The 22808-nt window shown below is 38.6% G+C and overlaps 1 protein-coding gene across 4 annotated transcripts in view; it reads left to right on the forward strand.

Moving 5' to 3' along the window:
- Positions 1–853: 853 nt before the first annotated feature.
- The window catches only part of PTBP2 (polypyrimidine tract binding protein 2), a 73510-nt gene continuing 51555 nt past the window's right edge, over positions 854–22808 (forward strand). For all 4 annotated transcript variants that reach the window (XM_060773946.2, XM_060773947.2, XM_060773948.2 and 1 more), the window contains exons 1-3: positions 854–1027; positions 6826–6856; positions 21014–21089. In XM_060773946.2, coding sequence (XP_060629929.1) covers positions 1020–1027; positions 6826–6856; positions 21014–21089 — 115 coding nt within the window. In that variant the 5' untranslated portion in view covers positions 854–1019. The remainder of the gene's footprint in view (positions 1028–6825; positions 6857–21013; positions 21090–22808) is intronic.

Here is a 22808-nt window from a genome sequence, read left to right on the forward strand (position 1 = left end):
TCGAGTTCAATGTGGATTTTATACAGCTGTGTGAATGGGGCCTGAGTCTGCTATATAATCCAGTTCAAACCAGATAGTCTGTCTCCTTTGCGGTGGGGAAAAAGTAGGGCATACATAAACATTGTCATCACCACCTTAATAAATACTTTGTAATAAATATTTTGGATATAAAGGTACATTTAGCTACACTTTCCTATTTTCCCTATGTATGGCGACTTTTGGGACATGATTAATTCAAAATCTTTTTATTTATGATGCGACTATATCTGGAAATAAGCCCTTCTCGTGTCAGTATGACCTTCTTCACTGTCTGTATATATGTCGGGGCCCTTCCACACAGCCCTATATCCCAGAATATCAAGGCAGAAAATGCCACATTATCTGAGTATGGACTCAGATAACCCAGATATTGTGGGATTTTCTCCCATGATATTCTGGGATATAAGGCTGTGTGGAAGGGCCCCAGAATATCAAGGCACATAATTCAAAATATCTGCTTTGAACTGAGCCCACACTGCCATATAATCGAGTTCAATGGGGATTTTATGCAGCTGTGTGGAAGAGGCCCGAGTGCTGTCAAATTCAACATGAACAACATAAGGAAAATAGGCCCAGTGGGAGTCTAGTCAAACATTCTGAGAAGAAAAGGAGCGGGATCCTCGATACATGTTTAATCATTTCCCCTCAACGCATATCGAGAGAAATGAACACCACCCTTGTTCTCCTTCTTCTTTTTCTGTGTCGTGTCCCATTTTCTTCTGCCCTCACTTTCTCCCTATGAGGCCGGTGAGGGCAAACCCGCCCTCAGCGCGCCCGACTGCGCATGTTCACGGCACCTGGCGCATGCGCACTGGGCACAAAGCCGCTCGGATGGGGAGCCGAGCTGCCTGAGCGTTCGGCAACCTTCGGCGGTTTCCGTTGGGGCCCGGCCGCCATTTTCTCTCTCGCTCCCTCTCGCAACCCCGCGACTACCTGCGCGGCTCCCTGCCCTGGTCGCCTGCGCTTTGTCCTGTTCGGCGATGGACGGGTGAGTGAGGGAGCGGAGGGAGAGAGAGAGGGAGGGAGGAGGGGGTTTGTTGTCGCCTTTGCCTCCTTCCCGCCTTCCTTTCTTCCTCCCTTCTTTTCTTCCCGCCCTCCTCCCCCCCCCCCCATTATCTGGCCCCCCTCTTGTCTCCCTTTCCCCATTTGCCTGTTGGGCGTCGCCTTTGAGGGAGTGCTGACGGGAAAAGGAAGGCCGTGGCGTGCCTTTGGGGCCGGGAAGGTGGGTTGGACGGCAGTACAAAGGCAGAAGGGGACTGCCAAGGAGGGGAGACTGGGCCCCAAAGGAGCCTTGGCCTCTCACTCACTGGGAGCCTGGTCTGTGGCGGGCGCCAAGGAGAGGCCCTTCCCCTCCATCCCCAAGAAGAGCCTTGGCCCCTTCCCTATGTTTACCTCACACATTTTATGCATTCTCTCTTGAGCCTTCTCTTTTCATTAGGGTCAGGGAAGAAGGAGCCCCTTGTTGAACCTGCACACACACACGCAGAGTGGAGAAGGCCCATGTTGAACCCACCCAGAGACAGGGACAAGGAAGCAGCAGTAGGCAGATGTCTCTTGTTTGCTCTTTTGTTTCCCTTCGCTGCTTCATGGCCTTCCCTTCCACTCCAAGGGAGAAAGAAAGATGCCTTTGTATATAGGAAGGGGCTCCAGACGCTAGACATACTGAGACAAGACTGGGGCCTGCCTTCATGGGTGGCGTGGAGCTTGCAACATCTCACAGGCAAGGGCCCCACCTACACTGACCATTTGATGCAACTCCAAACTGTGGTGGCCAGACAATGATAATGATAACAACTGCAAAGACTCTTGCACAAGCCAGTAAAGGTGGTCCTAGTGGTCATCAGCACACAGGGTGCAGTACCTAAAGACCTTGGCCTGCACTTAATCGGCGCTGACAAAATTACCTTCTTCCAGCTGCAGAAGGCCACCTTACTGGGATCTGCACGCATTATTCGCTAATACATCACACAGTCCTAGGCACTTGGGAAGTGTCCAATGTGTGATCCAGTTCAACAGCCAGCAGAGTGTCTGCTGTGGACTCATCTTGTTGTGTTTCAAATAATAATAATAATAATACTTTATTTGTACCACACCACTATCTCCCTGAAGGGACTCAGGGTGGCCAACAAAGCGCTCAAGGCACCACACATAAAATAGAATTACGTACAATAGAATCTCGCTTATCCAACCTTCAGTCATCCAGCATTCTGTATTATCCAACGCAGTCTGCCTCCTGCCCAGATCCACAGTAGTTTCTCCAGGCAGCAACGCACACCAGGTGTCTCTGCCCGCTGGGCGCCCGCTGGGAGGGGCTAGATGCAGCGGGTGCAGATTTTTCCAGTTGGGCACAGTGTCTGGCCTTCACTGGCTGTGTCCCGCCCCTCCCGACGGGCACCCGGCATACGGAGAGGCCCGCTGTGCATTATTGCCCAAAAAACAAACAGCGCATTGCTGTAGTCAATGCTTTTAACACATTATGACGTTTTGATGCTAAATTCATAAATACAGTAACTGCTACATAATGTTCCTGTGTATTGAACTGCTTTATCTGTCCATTTGTTGTAAAACATGTTTTGGTGCTTAATTTGTAAAATCATAACGTAATTTGACTTTTAATAGGCTTTTCCTTAATCCTTCCTTATTATCCAACATTTTCACTCATCCAACATTCTGCTGACCTGTTTATGTTGGATAAGTGAGACTCTACTGTATCATGAAAACAATACACAATTTGACTGGAAACAAGCAATGGACAACATCAATCAATAAAACTAAAAAAAATTAAAAATTCCAAAACAGTCATACTTGTAGGTCATTGGGTTTCTTCAAACATGAACTAGAGTGCTGAGTAACAATGTTTGACGGCAACTCTAAATGGTTTGGGACTTGCCTATCTTTGTGATTGCATCTTCCCATATGAACCAGTGCATACCCTGAGATTATCTGGGGAGGCTCTGCTCTCTCTCCCGCCATTGTCCCAAGCGCAGTTGGTGGGGACGAGGGAGAGGGCCTTCTCGGTGGTGGCCCCCTAGCTCTAGAACTCCATCCCTAGGGAGATCAGACAGGCAGCCACTCTGGCCTCCTTTCAGAAGGAATTGAAAAACTGGATGTTCTGTTGTGCCTTTGATTAGGTAGTTCTCCATAAATCCATCCTGTCCCTATTTTAAGTTTAAGTTTTGCACTTTATTTTGGCGCTTTTATTGGTTTTCTCAACACTTTTGCCAACAGTTGTCCCTAGCTCCTGTTCACTCAATCTCCGCACTTTCCTTTGGCTCCTTTAGGATTTATTTGCACTCATTGAGCATGAGCTCAATTATGACCTTTATCTCAGCCTATTGCTTTATGATGTTGTTTTATAACTGTTTTTGACTGTGCTATGGTTTATTATTTTTATTGAGTGTTTTTAACTTTGAGTGTCTTTGTTTTTATCTGTAATTGTTGGACTTGCCCCTTGTAAGCTGCCCTGAGTTTCCTTGAGGAGATGGTGGCGGGGTATAAAAATAAAGTTATTATTATTATTACATGACCATGCTACGTTAGTCCAGGCTATAGTCCTGTGTGAATAGCCATGTTTTTAGGCTTAAATTGAAGGTTTGGAGATTTGGGGCTAATCTAATGTTTCTAAGGAGGACATTCCAAAACCAGGGAGCCACCTTCAAGAAGGCCCTCTCTCTAGTCCCCACCAACCACACCTGTGATGGTGGTGACACCAAGAGAAGGGCCTCCAGGAGATCTCAAGGCCCGCACTGCTTCATAGATGCGGTCTCAAATATAGGTTGGATCCAAAGCGTATAGGGCTTTATAGGTAATAACCTGCACTTTGAATTGGCCCTGGAAACTTGTTGGGAGCCAGTGAAGCTGCTTGAATAGGGACATGGTATGTTCTCTATAGCTAGCCCCAAACAACAAACTTCCATAAAAGTGCATGAAAGGAAGCCCATAATGTGGTCTATGGAATCACCCTCTGGGCCTCATAATGGTTCAAGGAGACCTGGCAGGAGGCACAACCTGTGACCCTCCAGCGGCTTGGGACTCCTAACTCCCAGAAGCCCTAGCCAGCTTTTCTATTCATAAAGTATTTTGAGAGCTGAAGTCCAAAATGTCTAGGTTGTGCCGGCCTGCTTCCCTATGGCCTGCCAGTCTGTTTCTAGGAATAATTCAATTTTTTTTATTTATCATGTCTGAAGCAAATTGAGAATACAGTTATAATGTATAGAAAACAACAAATAAAGTTCAAAACTTGGCATTATACTAGATTTCCTTTGACCAGAAGCTGGCTACTTTGAGTGCCTCTGGTGTTGCTGTAAGAAGGTCCTCCATTGTGCATGTAGCAGGGCCCAGACTGCATTGTAGTAAGTGGTCTGTGGTTTACTGTTTTCCACACTTGCATGTTGTAGGCTCCACTTTGTAGCCCCTTTTCAATAATAACAATAAAGCTTTATTTATATCCTGCCCCTCTCCCCAGAGGGACTCGAGGCAGCTTACAACAAAGAAGATACAGTATAAATAATAATGAACAACCAGATGAAAAGAGTTAAATCAAAACAGCTAATCAAAAGGGCCAATCATAATACACATAGACATCACTAATAAATATAAAACTATGTAATATAAAGCATATAATATACTAAAAACTTTACAGAACCAATAAAAACCAATTCATGTTTGTCTCATTTACAATCTCCACTCAAATTGCAGTTAGCCATTCTCTAAAGCCTGCTTCTATAGCCAAATTTTAACTCCTTCCTGAAGATCATTAGTGTGGGGGCCAGTCAAATCTCTTTGGGGAGGGTATTCCAGAGCCAGGGGACCACAATCAAGAAGGCCCTTTCCCTCATTCCCCCAACCGCGCTTGTGATGGTAGTGAGACTGAGCAGGGCCTCCCTGGTGGACCCTCAGGCCTGGTTATAACCTTTAAAACCCTAGATGGTTCCGGTTCAGCTTGCCTGCTGGAAACGAGAGAGCAGGCCTTTTCAGTGACCCTTGACTCTGGAACTCCCTTCTTCCCAGGGAAGCCAGGAAGGACCCTCCCTGCTGTCCTTCCAGCGGCAGGCTAAAACCTTTCTATTTAGGCAAGCTTTTAAAGATGAAGGTGTTTAAGATCAATTAAGAGGGTGCTGTGGTTTTTAACTTTGAATGTGTTTTAATGGTTTTTAACTGGGATTTTTTAAATATTGGTTATATTTAATCCTGTTTTAATATCCGTATATTTGTAAATTGTTATGCTTACGCTTTTATGTTAAGCCACTTTGAATCCCCTTTAGGGGAGATAAAGCAGGGTATAAGTAAATATCATTATTATCATCATCATCATCTGTTCAGCGAAATTACTTTCTTCAATACTGGCATGAAATGGGTAGACCTGCTCTTGCCATACTCAGTGAAGGAGAGGAGAGCACTGTCCCCCTCTCAGTTCATCTAAGTTTGAATCCACCTTTGAAATGAAGGCTGAATTCTTCTGCACCTTGTAAACAGTTGGGTCAACTTTTATAAGCCATCCTAACATTTGCTTGACAAATCTTACTAAAACTTTACAAAGTTAGTCCACTTCATGGCATGGAGTCAGGAATAAATAAGCTCATCTCAAGAAATAAATATTACCATATATTTGGGAATTAAGACAGACAGATATGGCATATATGTAAACAGCCACCACAGTAGTATGCTCTAGTTGTAAGTTTTATGAAGTAGTTCGCCCTGCCTTCCTAAAAACCAAGATTTTGCATTACTTTTATTACATGCCACTTGTCCATGAGGGTGAGTCAATTCAAATTGTTATTTCTTATCATAATACATGATGATGATGCTTACAAATCATTGCTGACAATGATGACAACTTAGTGACAGTTTCCTTGTTGAAATGGGTCTTCAATTTAAGATGGAATGATAACTCTCATATTTACAGGAAATTGGGTCACTTTTGATTTGGTTTCCCCCCTCTAATTACCACACTGTAACTCAAGTAATAATAATAATAATAATAATAATAATAATAAGTAATTCTGTGGTGACTTTTGAAGTGTTGGCGCCTGTAGACTATGGTTTCATGGGAGTTGTCCTGTGAAGTAATATTCAAAATCCATATCCTAGACACAGTGGGGCCTTCCAGACAGGCCCGATATCCCAGAATCTGATCCCAGGTTTTCTGTTTATCCCTGATTATCTGGCAGTGCGGACTCATATAATCCAGTTTAAAGCAGAAAACCTGGGATCAGATCCTGGGATCTAGGGCCTGTGTAGAAGGGCCCAGTTACTGTGGCCATCCAAATGTTGTTGGTCTGCTGCTTGCATGGAGTGCTTCAGTATAGCCAATGGTGAGTGGTTATGGGAGATGCAATTCAGTAACATCTGGAAGGGTCATAGCAAACAGTAATTTTCAAAGGTGTTTGGGTTAATTTGACGTTTTTAAGAAATGAGAAGCAACTCAAAATCCTATCCCTATCTTATGTATTTTTTCTATTGTCAATGGTTTTACACACTTGTCAAACAATTTTGTTGCACATGCCCTTCATCTTCTGTGTTTGCCATTGTCATTAAGAGTATGAGTTGTATGTATGGCATCAGTGGAATCCTTTGCTGATGCACTGTAAAATTAGTAAATCCAAATACTTTTAATGTCATAGTAATGCAAAATGTATTGGAAAAACATAACTGTCACATGCTATTCAGTTGAAAGAACTATAAATAATCTTATTCTTGTTTTCTTTGTGAAAAAATGATTTATTTATTGGGGGAAAGAAATAGAAATATTTTTTTTTCAACCAAAAACTTATTTTTCTTTTTCAGCATTGTAACTGATGTTGCAGTTGGTGTAAAGGTAGGCTATGTACCTTATAGATAATACCAAATAATCAAATTATTGATATGAAGTTTTCTTTTCAAAAAATTTGGGGTACTATCTCTGGTAATTGTCATTTTCTTAAAGAAGTTTCAGCAGATGAAAAGTTTGGCATTTAATATAGTAGCAGCACATTTTTATAGATAATTAACTATATGCATTCAGAATATTTTTGTTTCATATATGATCATTTGAACTCATGTTGCTTTTTATGCTTGCTAGTGATAGGGGTTTTTCATTCGAAATGAGTGTAGCTCTTGTCAAAAAGATATTACGAGTTGAGTACCCTTTATTCAAAATGCTTGGGATCAGAAGTATTTTACATTTTTTAAAAGATTTGGGAATACCTGTATCTGCAGATATGTAAATAGTGGGATAACTTGGAGATGGTAACCAAGTCTAAGCACAAATTATGTTTCATGTGTACCTATAAGCCTAACCTGAAATTATTGAAGACTGGCATTTAGCTGTCAGTCTTCGTTTTATATATATAGGGTTTTTTTCTCCGATAGATATCAATAGAACTACAGGTTAAATATTCCTTATCCACAGTGTTCTGGACCAGTTTTGGATAATTGCGTGTATGCTGAAATATCTGTATTTTCATATAGTACGTTATGTGGTATCTTGGAGATGTGACACAAGTCTAAACACAAAATTATGTTTCCTATACACCTTATACACGTAGCCTAAAAGTACTTTTATACACCATGCTTCTTGGCAGGGGGTTGAACTGGATGGCCTATGAGGTCTCTTCCAATTATATGATTCTTCCATATTTTAAATAGGTTTGTGTTCACTGAACCATCAGAAAGCAAAGTTGTCATTATCTGAAATTCCCATGTGGATGCTTTTGAAGTACAGTACAACCCCTGTATGCTCAGGGCATATGTTCTAAGACCCACCCATAGATATCTAAAACTATGGATAATAAACTCTTATGTTCTAACTGTATTGAACTGAAGGGCTACCATAGAATGGCACTGGAGGACCTAGAGATGCCACAAACTATTAGGAAAGGATAGTTTTTGGGGTGTGTGTAAGTGAAACTGTAGATATTGAGTCGGTACATAAAAGGGACATACTGTATTTTGGGTTTCCAGATAAGGGATGATCAACCTGTCCTAATTTCACTAATATAAAAATCATTGTGCAGTCATGTGAGCATTATCAAAAATTGCATAGATGTCCCTAATACAACCAGTTATTTTGCAAATGGCACATAACTCTCTCTCACTTTTGACCTGATAGGTTGGTTAACCATCCATTTTGCAAATGGTGAACTCATTGCACAATTAGTAGTTCAACCCTGGAATCCAGCATAATTACGTTGATGTATATTTATGCTTTTCTAAAACTGAATAGAATATTGATGAAAGTTTGAAATGAGGGATTGGATTCATTCTATAGATATATATGTGTCTTTCTGTACACTGTTTACCACCACATGCCACAGTTGCTTTAGAAATAATGTCATATCTTCTATGTAGTTCTGATACACCACATGGTTTGGTGTTACATGCATGATAGAACACAAGTCTTTTGTTACCTTCTGTCATCTCTCTCTGTTATTTCTCAACTGCATCCCATGTTCTGAATTCTTCATGAATTGTAATTGGTCATTTCATAAAGAACAAATGTTCAGTAGACCAGATTCAAACCATGATATTTTGGGGCATGCCCTGGTATTATGTCTGAACAATTTTTATGTTTGCATTTGTGGTGAGTAGAATAACTCATGAAACTAGGATCTGAAGTGACTTTGCAAACCTTGGTTTCAAGGGACTATGAGTGCTGTCAAAAAATTTTAAACACCAAAAAAAAAAAAACATGCAATGCTCCATTAGTGTAAAAATAAATGATGGGAAAGAATTCATGGGCTTTCAGTGGAGGGGGAAGGAACCTGAAAGCATTATCTTAGAAACTCAGTCTCTAAATTACTAATTATATTTACCTGTAGATTCTGTCCATAAAATTATAATATTTAGAAAAAACTTGTTCTGATACAACATTATGTTGGGAATTATGATAATACAGGCATCTCCCACTTTTTGACGCCTCACTTTTCAGCTCTCCTTTTTTTCTAAACGTTTAAATTATCACCAAGACCCATTTATTCAATGTGTGGTCCACTCTTTTGACAAATATAAGCGCACATATGAGTGAGAATACCTGTACAATACAGTATTACACAGCCAGATAAAACAATGACACAATGAATGACTGGCATTATGCTGTCAACTAGATCAGAAAAAAGAGTCTATGAGGGCTTCCCCGCTGAATCATTGAAAGTGACCTCAGTTGGCTTCTCTCACCTACTCATTCAGGTGACTCAATAAACACAAGAGAGAAGTGCAAACTACTGAAATGTCTTGGAGGCTGTCTGTCTGTGGTTTGGGAGGCACCATCTCAGCCCCTGCTGCTGGATAACTCCTGAGAGAAAACCTGCTAAGCCAGGAACAGCCCTCTTGTGAATCTTTTGGTCTTGATCCCAGCCAATTCTTTGCTATGATGCACTTGTTTTTCTAGTGCCAGCAGAAACACATTTTTGTAAAGTTCTTTTTTATATCTGGCAACCTCCAGTTTTTTTCCGACTCCTCCTTACCCTACTTATTTGAACTATGGCCTAGGAATCTGTCCACATCAATCTCAGTGGGTATTCATACTTATGTATTTGTTCACTGAATTCCAGTGATCTACACTTTCTGACAGTTCTGTGGTTCTTAACCTGTTGAATAAGTGGGAATGATAGTAATAATAACTTTATTCTTGTACCCCGCCTTCATCTTCCCAAAGGTACTTGAGGCAGCTTACATATGGCACAAAGTGCCTGAAACAGAACATAAAATAAACATGCAACACAATACAATACAGTAAAACATATAGCATATAAAAACAATAATTTAAGCATCAGAACAACACCCAATAGCCTATGGTAATGACTACCATAAGACATGGCCAGACTGTAAACAAGTTAAGGAAATGGGATAGTGCAAATTGTAGCTAAGGAACAAAGACATGGGATGAAGTGCAGTGCTGTGTCATTGATTGCGGACCATTGGGGCTAGACGTTCTCAAAGGCTTGTTTAAACATCCAAGTCTTCAGATCCCTACGGAAGGAGGACAGTGTGGGGGTTTACCTAATCTCTCGTGGGGGAGGAGCATTCCAAAGTGGGGGGGGGGCACCACCGAGAAGGCTCTCTCCCTCATCCCCACCAACCATGCTTGTGATGGTGGTGCAACTAAGAGGAGGGCCTTCCCCATCAGATCTTAATGCTTGCGCAAGTACATCTCGGAGGAGGGGGGAGATGCAGTCACGAATATAGGCAGGGCCCAAACTGTTTAGAGCATTATAGGTAATAACCTGCACTTTGAATTGAGACCGGAAACTTATTGGTAGCCAGTGGAGCTGCTTTAGTAGGGGCTTTGTGTGCTCCCTTTAGCCAGCTCCAGTTAGTAGCATTTTATACACAGAAGATGGCATAGAATTCTGTGGATACCTTTCTTAAGTTCTTTGACATCATAACTGTTCGTGAGAAACATATTCAAAAATTATAATTATTCCATCTGACAATATGAGTTCAACTAATACTTGTACACAGATAGTTTCATTTGTCAGAAACATCATTGCGATATCAGCACAGTTGTAATGAAAGAACTGGCTTGCTGCCTTTGTTCTTGAATAGCAGAATGAGTCATTCACAGTCATTTTAACTGGAAATGATTTGCAGTAATACATGTTGATTTCTGATGTACAGTAACAGCATTGGGAAGTAAAATATTTTCTGGCATTTCTTGTAGTTATCCATCTGATTGGCATTAAGAAGCCATTTGATTGAATGTAACTACATTGTATTACATAGGCATCCCTTAAAATAAAATCTGGTTTAAGGTAAAAAATCTTCATAGACTTTTTATTCATATGTCCGGTCTGAGAAGGCTGTTAGGAAAGGTCTTCAAGACAAGTTTTCTGTTTTTACCCTTGTTTTGATTCTTGGTATGTACAAGACAATCTGTAGTATACCAGCTAATTCTGGGATATATTTCTATATCCTAGTTATTTTGCTGGACATCTGTGGAACATCCTGCAAGTTGTGATGCTGGGGTTTGAATCAATGGAAGCAAATTAGGAAGAACTGGAGTGCCATGGTTGTGATACGATTTTAGCTTGTTTTTGGCATAAGGGTTGCATTTTCCAGATTTTTAAGTGTTCCCTGGTCCATCATGAAAACATGTCAGGACAAGAAAATGATTTACAGTTCTTCTTTACAAAACATTTAGGGATATTTATTTATTTATTTTGTGTACAGTATTTCTACCCCGCCCTTCTCAACCCCCTAGGGGGGGCTCAGGGCGGCTTCCAGCCGGCACATATTTGATGCCTATATTTAAACACAATACAATACATATCACAGTAATTATAAATAGTTAAAACATTAAATTATTACAATAAAATCTCATAGAAAAAGCCAGCTTGGTGGCCATCGTTTCTTCCAAGTTCCGTAATTGGTGAGCCATTCAGCTTATCATAGTCCGTTTCCAAAGCTCATTGTTGTCATTTTCCTTGTCAGTCTGCCAGATTACTCAAAGGCCTGGTCCCATATCCATGTTTTTAATTTCCTTCTAAAAGAGAGAAGGGATGACGATGATCTAATTTCCCCGGGGAGTGAGTTCCACAGGCGGGGGGCCACAACCGAGAAGGCCCTGTCCCTCGTCCCCGCCAGTCTCGTTTGTGACAAGGGCGGAGCCGAGAGGAGGGCCCCTCCAGAAGATCTTAAATTCCTAGGCGGGATGTAGAAGGAGATACGTTCGGACAGATACGCTGGGCCGATATCATTTCTACTGGTTATCTATATAGAAATCATTCCATGCATGGCAGCTGATTTTACAAATTAGTGAATTCTTAGTGGCATGAAGAGTTGAAAATAAATGTAGTGGGTTTTTTTCATATATTTCATATACATTTTTGTGTCATTGAGCCAGACAGCTTTTTAACCCATTATCTGACATCCAGACTTACTTATGTATAAGTCAACCTCATTTAAAAGGTGAGGGTAGGTATTTGGGCCAAAATTAAGGATTTTTATTCAACCCATGGGTAAGTTGAGGGTCATTCTATGAGAAGAGGAAAACACCAATTCTACCGCAGTAGGATAGTCAACCCCTGGCCACCACCATCACTGCTACAATTTCCCCAGCCAGGCATTTTAAAAAGCCACAAATGTCACCACAGCAAAGAGAGCATGGACTATGCTTTTACTTTTTGCCACTCTGTTCAGAAAATGGGATGGGTCCTTTTGTTATAAGAGCTAAGGTACATACTTATATTGATGTGTGGATAAATTGACCCAGGTTTTTGTGTGATTTTTTGACAAATTTCTAGACCTATATGTGAGTATATAGTATTGTCCCATTGTTGTTTGAAATCAAATACACAGATTTATTGAAAAAATGTTTAGAACACAAAATTTACTCTTTTTGGCAATGACATCATTTTATTCCAAGAAAAAAAAAATCTAAACATTATGGGCACATTTTTTCACAAGGTTATAGTACAGTATCATTAGATGGAGGAGCTCCCAGTGGCGCAGTGGGTTAAACCTCTGTGCTGGCAGGACTGAAGACTGATAGGTCACAGGTTCGAATCTGAGTAGAGGTGGATGAGCTCCCTCTATCAGCTCCAGCTCCTCATGCGGGGACATGAGAGAAGCCTCGCTCAAAGATGATAAAACATCAAATCATCCAGGCATCCCCTGGGCAACGTCCTTGCAGATGGCCAATTCTCTCACACCAGATGCAACTTGCAGTTTCTCAAGTCGCTCCTGACATGACAAAAAACAATCATTAGATGATATGGAAAAGATAAGCAACAAGACAACATTCCTGATAGATTAACTCAAGAAACTATATCCCTGAGTTTTCAAGGTATGAAGAGTGCTATTGTAATTGTTTCATTAATAAACATACTTGATAGCAAATAACAACTATAACCATAATTCCCACAAGCTATAATTGTAGTAGATTTCATGTCATATAAATGAAATATATAATCAGTAGAAAGCATTAGGAAGACAAATGTGATGAATAAGAATAGATCTGCATACAGTTTTGTGATTAGATGTCAATATTATTTTATGTAAATAGCCACTGCTTCTGTGTATTGGAATTCATTTAAATGGAAAGTAATCATTTTTTCTGTAAGCAATTTTCACTTTTTATGATGGTATTCAAAGAATATACCATATTTTATGATATAATAGTCACACCTTTCTGGCTGCCAGCCGAGGGAAACCCTGTAGCTCCAAGAGGACAGGCATGTGGCTGAGTTGCGCCATATATTCACTTTCCTGGACAAGTAAATAAAGGGTGCAACAATTATGTGAAGAAGAGCAAAAACACAAATTTTGTTGCATCAAAATGGTGGTGCAACTTGCATTCAGTGGCGACTTGTATGTGATGAAATACGATAGCTGTTGTAACATTTCTCTGGTCAATTTTAACTTGCATCCAGATGATAAACCGTCTTTCATTGTGTAACCTTTTGGCTATTTTCTAATCAAATGAGAATTCCAGTGTGTTGCAGAAAATAGAAATTGAGTATTTTAAGTGCATTCCACATACACAAATCAGGGCTTGAGAAAAAGAAGACATGTTCATAACAGATCATTTATTTTGTGTCGCTGATAGATTGCTAAAAAGAGGAAGGTGAATTATATAATTTAATTTTTTTATTTCCAACTGAAAACAATAAAAATGTTTTGAACCTCAAATATAAAGAAATACACAAAACCTGAAGGAAGACAGCCTGCAACAGATACCCACCATTTCCTTCCTTAAAAAGATCTATCTTACTAGTTCCGCACTACCATGTTCTGTGCCATGTTTTCCTTGTTCACTTACTATATACTGCTGCAGTGGATGTTTACTTCTCAGCTAATCCATCTGTTCATCACTGATTATAGATCAGTCTCTCGTGTTCCATATTTGGAGCTGCCCAGTACACACAACCCATTTCTTTTTCAAAGCAACCAATTTGTTAATGACTGTGTATTATTCCTGTTTCTCTCTTGTTGAATCTGTAATAACTTGCAAGTGCACTCTTTCTCTTGAGGTGGCAATGCCTTGAGACTGGATGCTACAGTTCTCCAAGTCTTCATATTCTCCTTGCTACACATATCTCTATGAGGAACACTATACTTAAGTGTTATAAAGGGACTGGCACACATTGTTAGGGGCCTCTTATTCTGTCCTGAATACTTACTGCGCAGCTTTGTTTTACAGGTAATGTGGTAAAGAATGCCTTGTCCTAAGAACAGTTTAAGAATTTCTAATAGAGGCAGTCCTTGACTTACAAACATCTGAATTATAAAAACTGATTGTTAAGAACGGGGTTGAGACAACAGATAGTGAGAGAAATCTACAACTAGGAAGGAAAATTCACCCCTGGAAGAGTTATGTGGAAAAGATGTCTTAACTGAAGCTTTCTCGTCTATCCTTGTTTCCACAATAAGCAAAAAATTTCAAAATCCAATTATTACAGGGGCAGGAAGTGAAGTCTTTTGAACAGGGACCCAGACAGCAACACAAACACCACAGGGGTGTTAACCTTTCTCTATGCTATCCAAAGCTTGCCCCCCCCCCCCCACACACACACGCACATGCACATGCACATACAGACACATACATGGCTGGAGTTGCACTTAAAAATGTACCTGTTCCAGCTTACAAACAAATTCAACAAACCTACATAACCTATCTTGTTCGTAGCTTGAGGACTACCTGTACTTTCTTGGATCCTGGGAATTTCAAAACAAAAGTTTCTGACTGCTCCACAGTGAACTGTTTGTGGATGTCCACAAGCAGTCCTTTCATTTCTGCTGGTCCTCATATTAGTTATTCCGTTAGATATTAGAGTAGAGTCCTCCTTATCCAACATAAACGGGCCAGCAGAATGTTGGATAAGTGAAAATGTTGGATAATAAGGAAGGATTAAAAGCCTATTAAACATGAAGTTATGTTAAGATTTTACAATGTAAGCACCAAAACATAATGTTTTACAACAAATTGACAGAAAAAGCCATTCAACACATGGGAACACTATGTAGTAATTACTGTATTTATGAATTTAGCATCAAAGCATCACAATGTATTGAAACAGCTGTGGATTTGGGCGGGAGGCAGACTGTGTTGGATAATACAGAATGCTGGATAAGTGAAGGTTGAATAAGCAAGACTCTACTGTAATTGTATGGGATCAAGTGTATGTCTGTTTGCTATCCATCCAAATTTAAATATGTTTGTTAAAGTTGCTTTTCACTTTACCATTCTTACCTCTTTTTCTGCATCATCTTTCAGCCACATATTATTATATGTTATGTATTATTTATTAACATTCAATGGTACAAAAAGGTAGCCTATTGGCAGAATACAGTAGATTTGTTCAAACATTTTTTGTCCAAATGTTTTGTCCATTAACATAAAAACTGTACTTGAAAATTGATGAAAATTGAGAAAATTATTTCAAACTTAAAATTTTGAAAAAAATTCATATTTTGGGTCTGTATAAATTCTTTTGCCAAATTCCGCTTTGGGATACCAGAATGTCCTTTCTGCTAGGATAAGGCTTAGTCTTGGAAAAGTTCACTGTCTACTATGTTACTGTTGTAGATTTTAAGGGAATAGTTTAATCAGCCTGTGCTCATTGGAATTCACAGGAAATCAAAATTGCTTTTATTTTTACTGAAAAATCTTAAAGTCTATGTTGTGTTGTTCTACTAATTAAAGATATTAAATGTTTTCTGAGTCCATTTGACCTATCATAGATACGATAGTTAGAGAGACTTTATGGATCTATTTCAGCCATGTAGAATGGTGTCATTTTTTTCATTGGAGTTGTCAAAAACCTAGAAAATATATTTATACAAGCTTAGAACAGACTGAAAAGAATGCCTGTATGTAGTGTTGTTATAGATTTAAAACATTCATTGAGTCATTATTTTTTTTACTTTTGTGCCTGTCACACTGTTGGGACTAATAACTGTCTCAAAAGTCTTTATAATAAGACTATATTACGATGCTTAAAATACAGGAATACAATTTAAACTTGAGTTTTCAAGTAATTGAATTACAGTTAAACAATGCGTGGACATTTCTTGCCAACATTTGACAATGGCAGGAAACCTGAATGATGTCTGTTAATTCATTTCATTTTGTCTCTGCTATTTAATACACACACAAGCTGCAGTGTCCTAGTCACAAACTTCTGTAGGTTGCATACTGAATTGAAATCAGCCCCAGTGTCATAATACAATTGGGATATGCTATAAACAGATGTAGGAAAAAAACCATTGTGAAAGCCATTCTTTTATAATGAATAGTAGGCCTGGGTAACAACGGAAAAATTTGTTTCTAAAATCATTTCGTTTTTTGGGGATTTTTTGCGTTTCGATATTTAAAAGAATTCCGATTTTTTTTTTAAAAAAAGTTTGATATTTACGAAATTTCGTAAATGGTAAAAAAAATTACAAAACAATAACGAAACAATAACGAATCGATTCGTTAATGGCGGACGCGACCGCGCAATACGCTAAAAAACCTCCAAATGGGACAGGGGGAACTTCTGAAGCTTCCCTCTCCCTCTGTTCTTGACTGTTGGTGTGATATTGTATTTTTTTTTCACTAATTAAACAAAAAACAACTATAAAACTTGCCCCAGACATGCGGAAATAATAACGAAACGACCTCAAACCGATAACGAAACGAATACATAACGAAATACGAAGCATTTACGAAGCGAATTGAAAAATTCGTTTCGTTTTTAAGGTGCTCCAGAATGGTTCGTTATCGCTTCGTTAACAAAAAAAAATAACGATTTTTTAATGAATTACGAATTAATGAAACGAAACCGCCCAGCCCTAATGAATAGGTCCAGAGGTGTGACATGGAAGGATCTAGTGATTCTGTAAGACTTAGGCACATCCACCCATCTCCAGATACTCATCTCAAGACCATTTTAAGCAGTCTAGATCTTACTGGGCTTTATCTTAGGAGTAAGGTTGGAGTCCAGCTGTACCAATGCCTCCCTGAGTTGAGGTCTATAACATTACCCAGCCAGATAGTATAATGAGAACAGTTTGCTAGGGAGAGATGTGGGTGCCTCTTAGACAAAAAAACACACTTCTGGGATGACCTTCATGTATTCCAGGTAGACTGGAACATACTTAGTCCTAATTTTTTAAATACTGGTTTTAAACCACTTAGTTGAATGTTTTCCAATATCAGATTCCCAGATTATTTAAGTGTTTACATCTTATTTTATTTGTGGATTATTTAATATTTAATGTTTCTTTTGTCTTTACCGTTCTAATGTAGCACAAATCCTGTGTAAAATCATACTACGTATTTTTGACATTAGGATTGAAATCTGAAACATACACAGAAAGTTTTTACTTCCCTTTCTGATGTGTTTTCTACAAAGCAACACATTTTTGACTGGAACAGAACTAGAGGGACTGATGCACTGTAGAGCAGCACAAGAACCATATTGCAGTATTGAGAAAACAGTTCTTGTGGAATCTTTGTTGTTTGTCTTGGTTCATAGACTTCAACCTATGTCGATCCAACATAGAGCTTCCAACCATGCATATGATTGGAGAATCTACATGTAGCTTAGTTTTGTGGAGCATGCAAAACATCTCAAGTGCAATGTTTTTTTAGATAGACATTATAACATATAAACCTTTTCATGTTTTAGTGCAATGATGGACAAAATGTTGCCTTCCACATAGTATTGGACTGCAACACACTTCAGCCTTAGCCAGCATAACCAGTGGTAAAGAATGCTACTAGTTGCAATTTGACAATATATAGATGGTGACAGCTTGGCAGTCTTGGCTCCAGTGAATCAAAGTAACTGGCCATGTTCAGGTAGCTGCCAGACTTATACATTACTTCAGATAGCTTTCATTGTATCCAACCGATCATGAATGATTCTGTATACCGGTTTGGCTGCTAAATTGTTTCATAGTGACAATTTGCTTCCTCAGTGCAGTATCTTAAGACCACAAGTCCATCAGGGACTTGAGTGAATAAATGATTGAATGCCATGCATCATTGTTAGGATTTCATATTCTGCATACCATGCCTCTGTCAAATTTCCCACTCGTAAACTGATAGTCTTTTGGCTGGCACTAACAATTGACATTTGATTGAATGAATTCAGGTGGTAATTAATACATTCCTACCTTGCCCCATAATTATCCATTATGAAGTGATTCGGGGATGGCTCTTTCAACAAAGGGCTCAGAAATTACCTTCTGAAGAACTCTGCCCCATAAGGGCAGACTAGTTCCAGTTCCTTTTTGCTCAGATTAATAAACCAGGAAGGACAAGGGTTTAGCACACACATGATGGCTCTCACCTCTTCAAGAAACCGTGTTTATGTCCACTGTATCAACTTCAGCATCCAACTGCAGCATGCAAGTTAGAACAATCTGAGTGATTTTCTGTGTAAAAATATTGTACAAACTCTTCACATCAGGCTATCATATGAACTTCATTTTCTGTCTCACAGATGAGCCTTTATTTTAATCCATCAGAATTAGTCTGATGTTTTTAGTGGATGCAATTAATGCACCACGCCGTAAAACGCTTCAGGTACAGTACTTGACCATATGAACTATGTACCTAGAGAACCCCAACCTGTCAAAATCAAGTTCCTGTTACTTGTTACACATGCTTTTCCATCCCATCAGTGACTCAAAGCACTAACTACTTCACTAGTTTTCTTGTACATTCTAGTGATTCCTCATCACAGGTGATATTATTAAATGGCTACATATACAGAGAACATTGAGAGACTTGTATTTTAAATGTTGAGTGACTAAGCAGAAGATTTTAAAGGTTTAACTTCTGGGCTCAGCCATTCAAGTATGAAAAGTACTACTAACTTAGTCTATCCAGAAAATTATTTTGGCTAGTGAGAGCAAAAGCTACTGATAAAGTACTGAGGTTGGAGTCCTGCATTTTTCCCCAGCACATTCAGTCATTAGGGCAAGCAGGACAATGCTTAAACCCAGTCTAAAACAAAATTGCAATGGAAATAGGTCTCAGAAAATAGAATTTATCAGGAGTGTCTTAGGTTTGCCCATGGCAATACAAGTAAGAGTTAAAATGAACCAGAATTTCTCCTGATTCAATCAGGATGGCAAATTAGTCAGTTGTAAATAATGCAGATTCTTCCGATCTCACAATTCCTTGTTCCCATTTAAAGCTTCTTCTCTGGCAGTGAATGTAGTATTTTATCATCCTTCTGTTAACAGAATTGTTCTCAAGGATAAAAGGAGTGTATAAGGTAATCCCCGAGACAGGGACGAGAACACCTTGTCAGCCACTGTGGCAAGACACCTTAGTAATAATGTAGGTCATGTCTGTTCTGACCCAGAATCCAGATTAAGAATAGGATCTGTAGGGATGCTACTAAATATATATTTTTTCTTTTCAAATTGATATGGACATGCTGTTTGGAGATTTGAAGTGAAATATCTTATGAAAAATGATGATTTACATAATAATAATAATAATAATAATAATAATAATAATAGCAATAATAACAACAACATCAACTTTATTTATAACCTGCCCTATCGCCTTGAGGGAACTTAGTGTATAAATGATGTAAAAATGCAAATTACCTGTTGGGACACTGTGTAATTCTGAACATTTCAAAGAGGTTAAGAGGAAAACCGAAATCACTGGAGGCTGTAACAAATCTTGTACAAGAAAAACTTACACCTTTTAAAACAACATAGTTTAAAGAAAATGTCAATGGGGAATATTTATAGCTGTTTTTTAAATCATTCATGGTGTAGACAATGCAGAGAACGAGATTCCTCTTCTTTCTCATATTGGGACTAGGGATCATACAGTAAAGTTTATTAGTGAGAGAATGAGGTGGACAAAAGGACATTTTTTACACAGCATATAAATTAAACTGGATTCCATGGGTTGTAGTTATTGTTAACATTTAGCCAACTTTAGAAGAGGGCTAGAAGAATTCAGGGTGATGGGGGTAGATAAGGTTAATTCTTCCAATATCAGGGATTGCTATAGTTTATGCATCATTTGTTGCAAAATATAATTGGAAAGATGCCCTATTTGTGGGCTTTGTTTGGGTATTGAATAGCCATTGTGGGAACAGAAGACTGCACTAAATACTTGTAACCAACAAACAATTCACAAAGGAAAACCTGATTGGTTGTCAAATCTTATAGACAGACCTAAGGCAAAACTTTTGACAGGTATTATATCATACAGACCATATTATTATTCTTTCTGAATCTCTTTTTATCACTGCTGCTGTTCTAGAAAGTGGATTAGATAATAGCACTGCTAATCATGCCAATCCCATTAAATTAGTTTTAGAAGAGTTTGACAATTAAGTGTACAAATGAGGAAAGATGTGAATATATACTTAATGTACTTTATATTTAAAGTTTCAGGATGTATTTGATGGAGCTAAACTGATGTTTTTGTTTCAAACTGAGAAGTATTTAGTGTATCACTTTGCCTTGCAAAAACACTGAAGCATACGCTGCTCAAATATGAATCATGACAAAAATCAGTTGATAAAATTCTAAATTGAAGGGAGGAAGTAGCCAGCGCTTTCCTTTGTCTCATAAGTTATTAATTGAGCTGTTCATAATTGAGCCTATAACCATAGTACAGTATGGCCCCTGTATCTGCAGGGGATATGTTCACAGACTTCACATGGATACATAAAACCACAGATAATAGCAAATCCTATTGAAATGAAGACCTTCCAACCCAAGAATACCATAGAATCATATTAAAGGATTTCGAAAATGCCTGGAAAGTACATGCTTTGTTGGACATGCATAAATGTAACCACAGATACCAGTCCCACAATTATGGAGGTTGTATGGTACTTGATTTGGAAAGTAACTCACATTAGAGTAGCTGGATAAATGAAAACCAGAAAAGAAAAGAAAAACACTATATGGATGTCTCTAGATTTATTCTTCAAGATTTTAATTTTAAAAGTATGTAAAATAGCATCTTAATAATAGTGTTTGTATGTTTACATGGCAAATTGTTTACTGTTTCTTTTGTTTTTAGAGAGGATCTGACGAGCTTCTTTCAGGCAGTGTACTCAATAGCCCGAACACTAACATGAGCAGCATAGTAGTTACTGGTAAGTGTTTATGCCGGTCTATGACCGTAATTAATTATTGATTGATACTGGTAAGTGTTGTCTTTTAAAAACACCATTCTCTATAATTTCAAAGCACATCTTTTATAATAGAATAGGACCAAACATGCAGCATAAACCATTATTTTAATTACTTTTTGTCATTTGTATATTGAAGTTTCTTTTTTTCAAAATTTCAATAGTTAAGTAGATCTGTCTGCATTTAAAGATGTGAATTTGAATCCATGGCGGCATTTGCAAAGGTGTAACAACAGTTATGCATTCATGACTGGTTAATTTTTGGGATTCCTATATATTCAGTAATTTAGGGAATAAATAGGGATCATGAAAGCATTCTAGTGCTCATTTTCCAGGCAGCAGTAGCTGCGAGCCATGGGCCTTACCTCCATTAATTAGGAAGCAGGTGATTGCTTTGTCTACTCAGACCTTTTGTTTGAACAATCTGTAGTGTGAGTGAAATTGTGGTGGGGATCTTCCTGTTGATTATGATACCGGAGATTGCTCTTGGGATGGTACAGAAAAGTCAGCCAGTTGCTTCCCCATTGCTTTTCACTCACAGCAGCTGCTGTCCAGTAAAGCTTGCATTGGTTGAGGTAGGAGAGATTACCTAGCAATTTAAGGTGGTTACATATCTAGTAGGTGATACAGAATTGTAGCTGTAGATTGTACAATTCATAGCATTGAGCAAGATCCAGTGGTAGATTACTGCTTGCAGAACAGTGGAGATCAGTGCAGTTGGGAGAGAGAAAGTCTCTTCTCATCACTTCTTGATACGTACCCCCAGAAAACAGATTGTGGATGACTATTTTTTTAAAGTATGGTGTACTGCAGAGTTTAGAGCAAGGATGATTACGTTGTGATCTACCATTTTAAAAAATCCCTTTTTTTTAAAAAAAAAAAGCTTGTTTAAATTGTTTTATATAATAATCATTTATGTGTCGATTGTTTTGTGTTAATTTTGACTTGTTTAAATTCAATATGTCACCCAGTTGTTTTATGTATCTATTATGTTTTTTATTATTGGAAACAGCTCCGAGTCCCTTGTTGGGAGATGGGGTGGGGTATAAATCAAGTTTTATTATTATTTTCTGGGTGCATAAGGAACACAAGTGGGAATATTTGCTTACTGTTTCTCCAACACAGTTGTATAACCAATTAGGATGGGCCTTTCATCTTTCCCATTTCTTTTCAAGCCTTCTCTCTCATCTGTATGTTTTCAGCAAGTTTTATGTTATTCTGTAAAAACGGCACAAATAATCTGTAGCTGTTATGTGTTTTTCCTCAGGTCTCTCTTTCTTCCTTGATGATTATGCCACCCTCTGCTAAGTGAAAAAATGCTAAGAATGTTGTAACCATGTTTCCTCTTATAAATACTGCTGCTGTTCTGTAGGTTGGAATGACTGTTAAAGATGTTGGTTATAGTACTATTTTAATTCAAAACTCATTCCATCTAGCTGCAGGAGGATGCAAGGTGTCTTTTTCTCCAGCATTTTGACTGGAATCTCCTGATATGTCTCCTTTCACCCCAGAACTCTGCTGCTATGATTTTATAACTTTATTATAGGCCTCTTAATTTGCTTTTCTCAGTCTGTTTTTTCCTTTAGTGCAAAAGTGAGTACTGGTGTTAGACTGTAACCACCTAGGATTTCTCATCACTAATTGTGGTAACTGAAGTTTCTAGGCACTTCACTCCCAACTACA

Source organism: Anolis sagrei, chromosome 4, assembly GCF_037176765.1.
Source record: "Anolis sagrei isolate rAnoSag1 chromosome 4, rAnoSag1.mat, whole genome shotgun sequence".
Taxonomy (NCBI): domain Eukaryota; kingdom Metazoa; phylum Chordata; class Lepidosauria; order Squamata; family Dactyloidae; genus Anolis; species Anolis sagrei.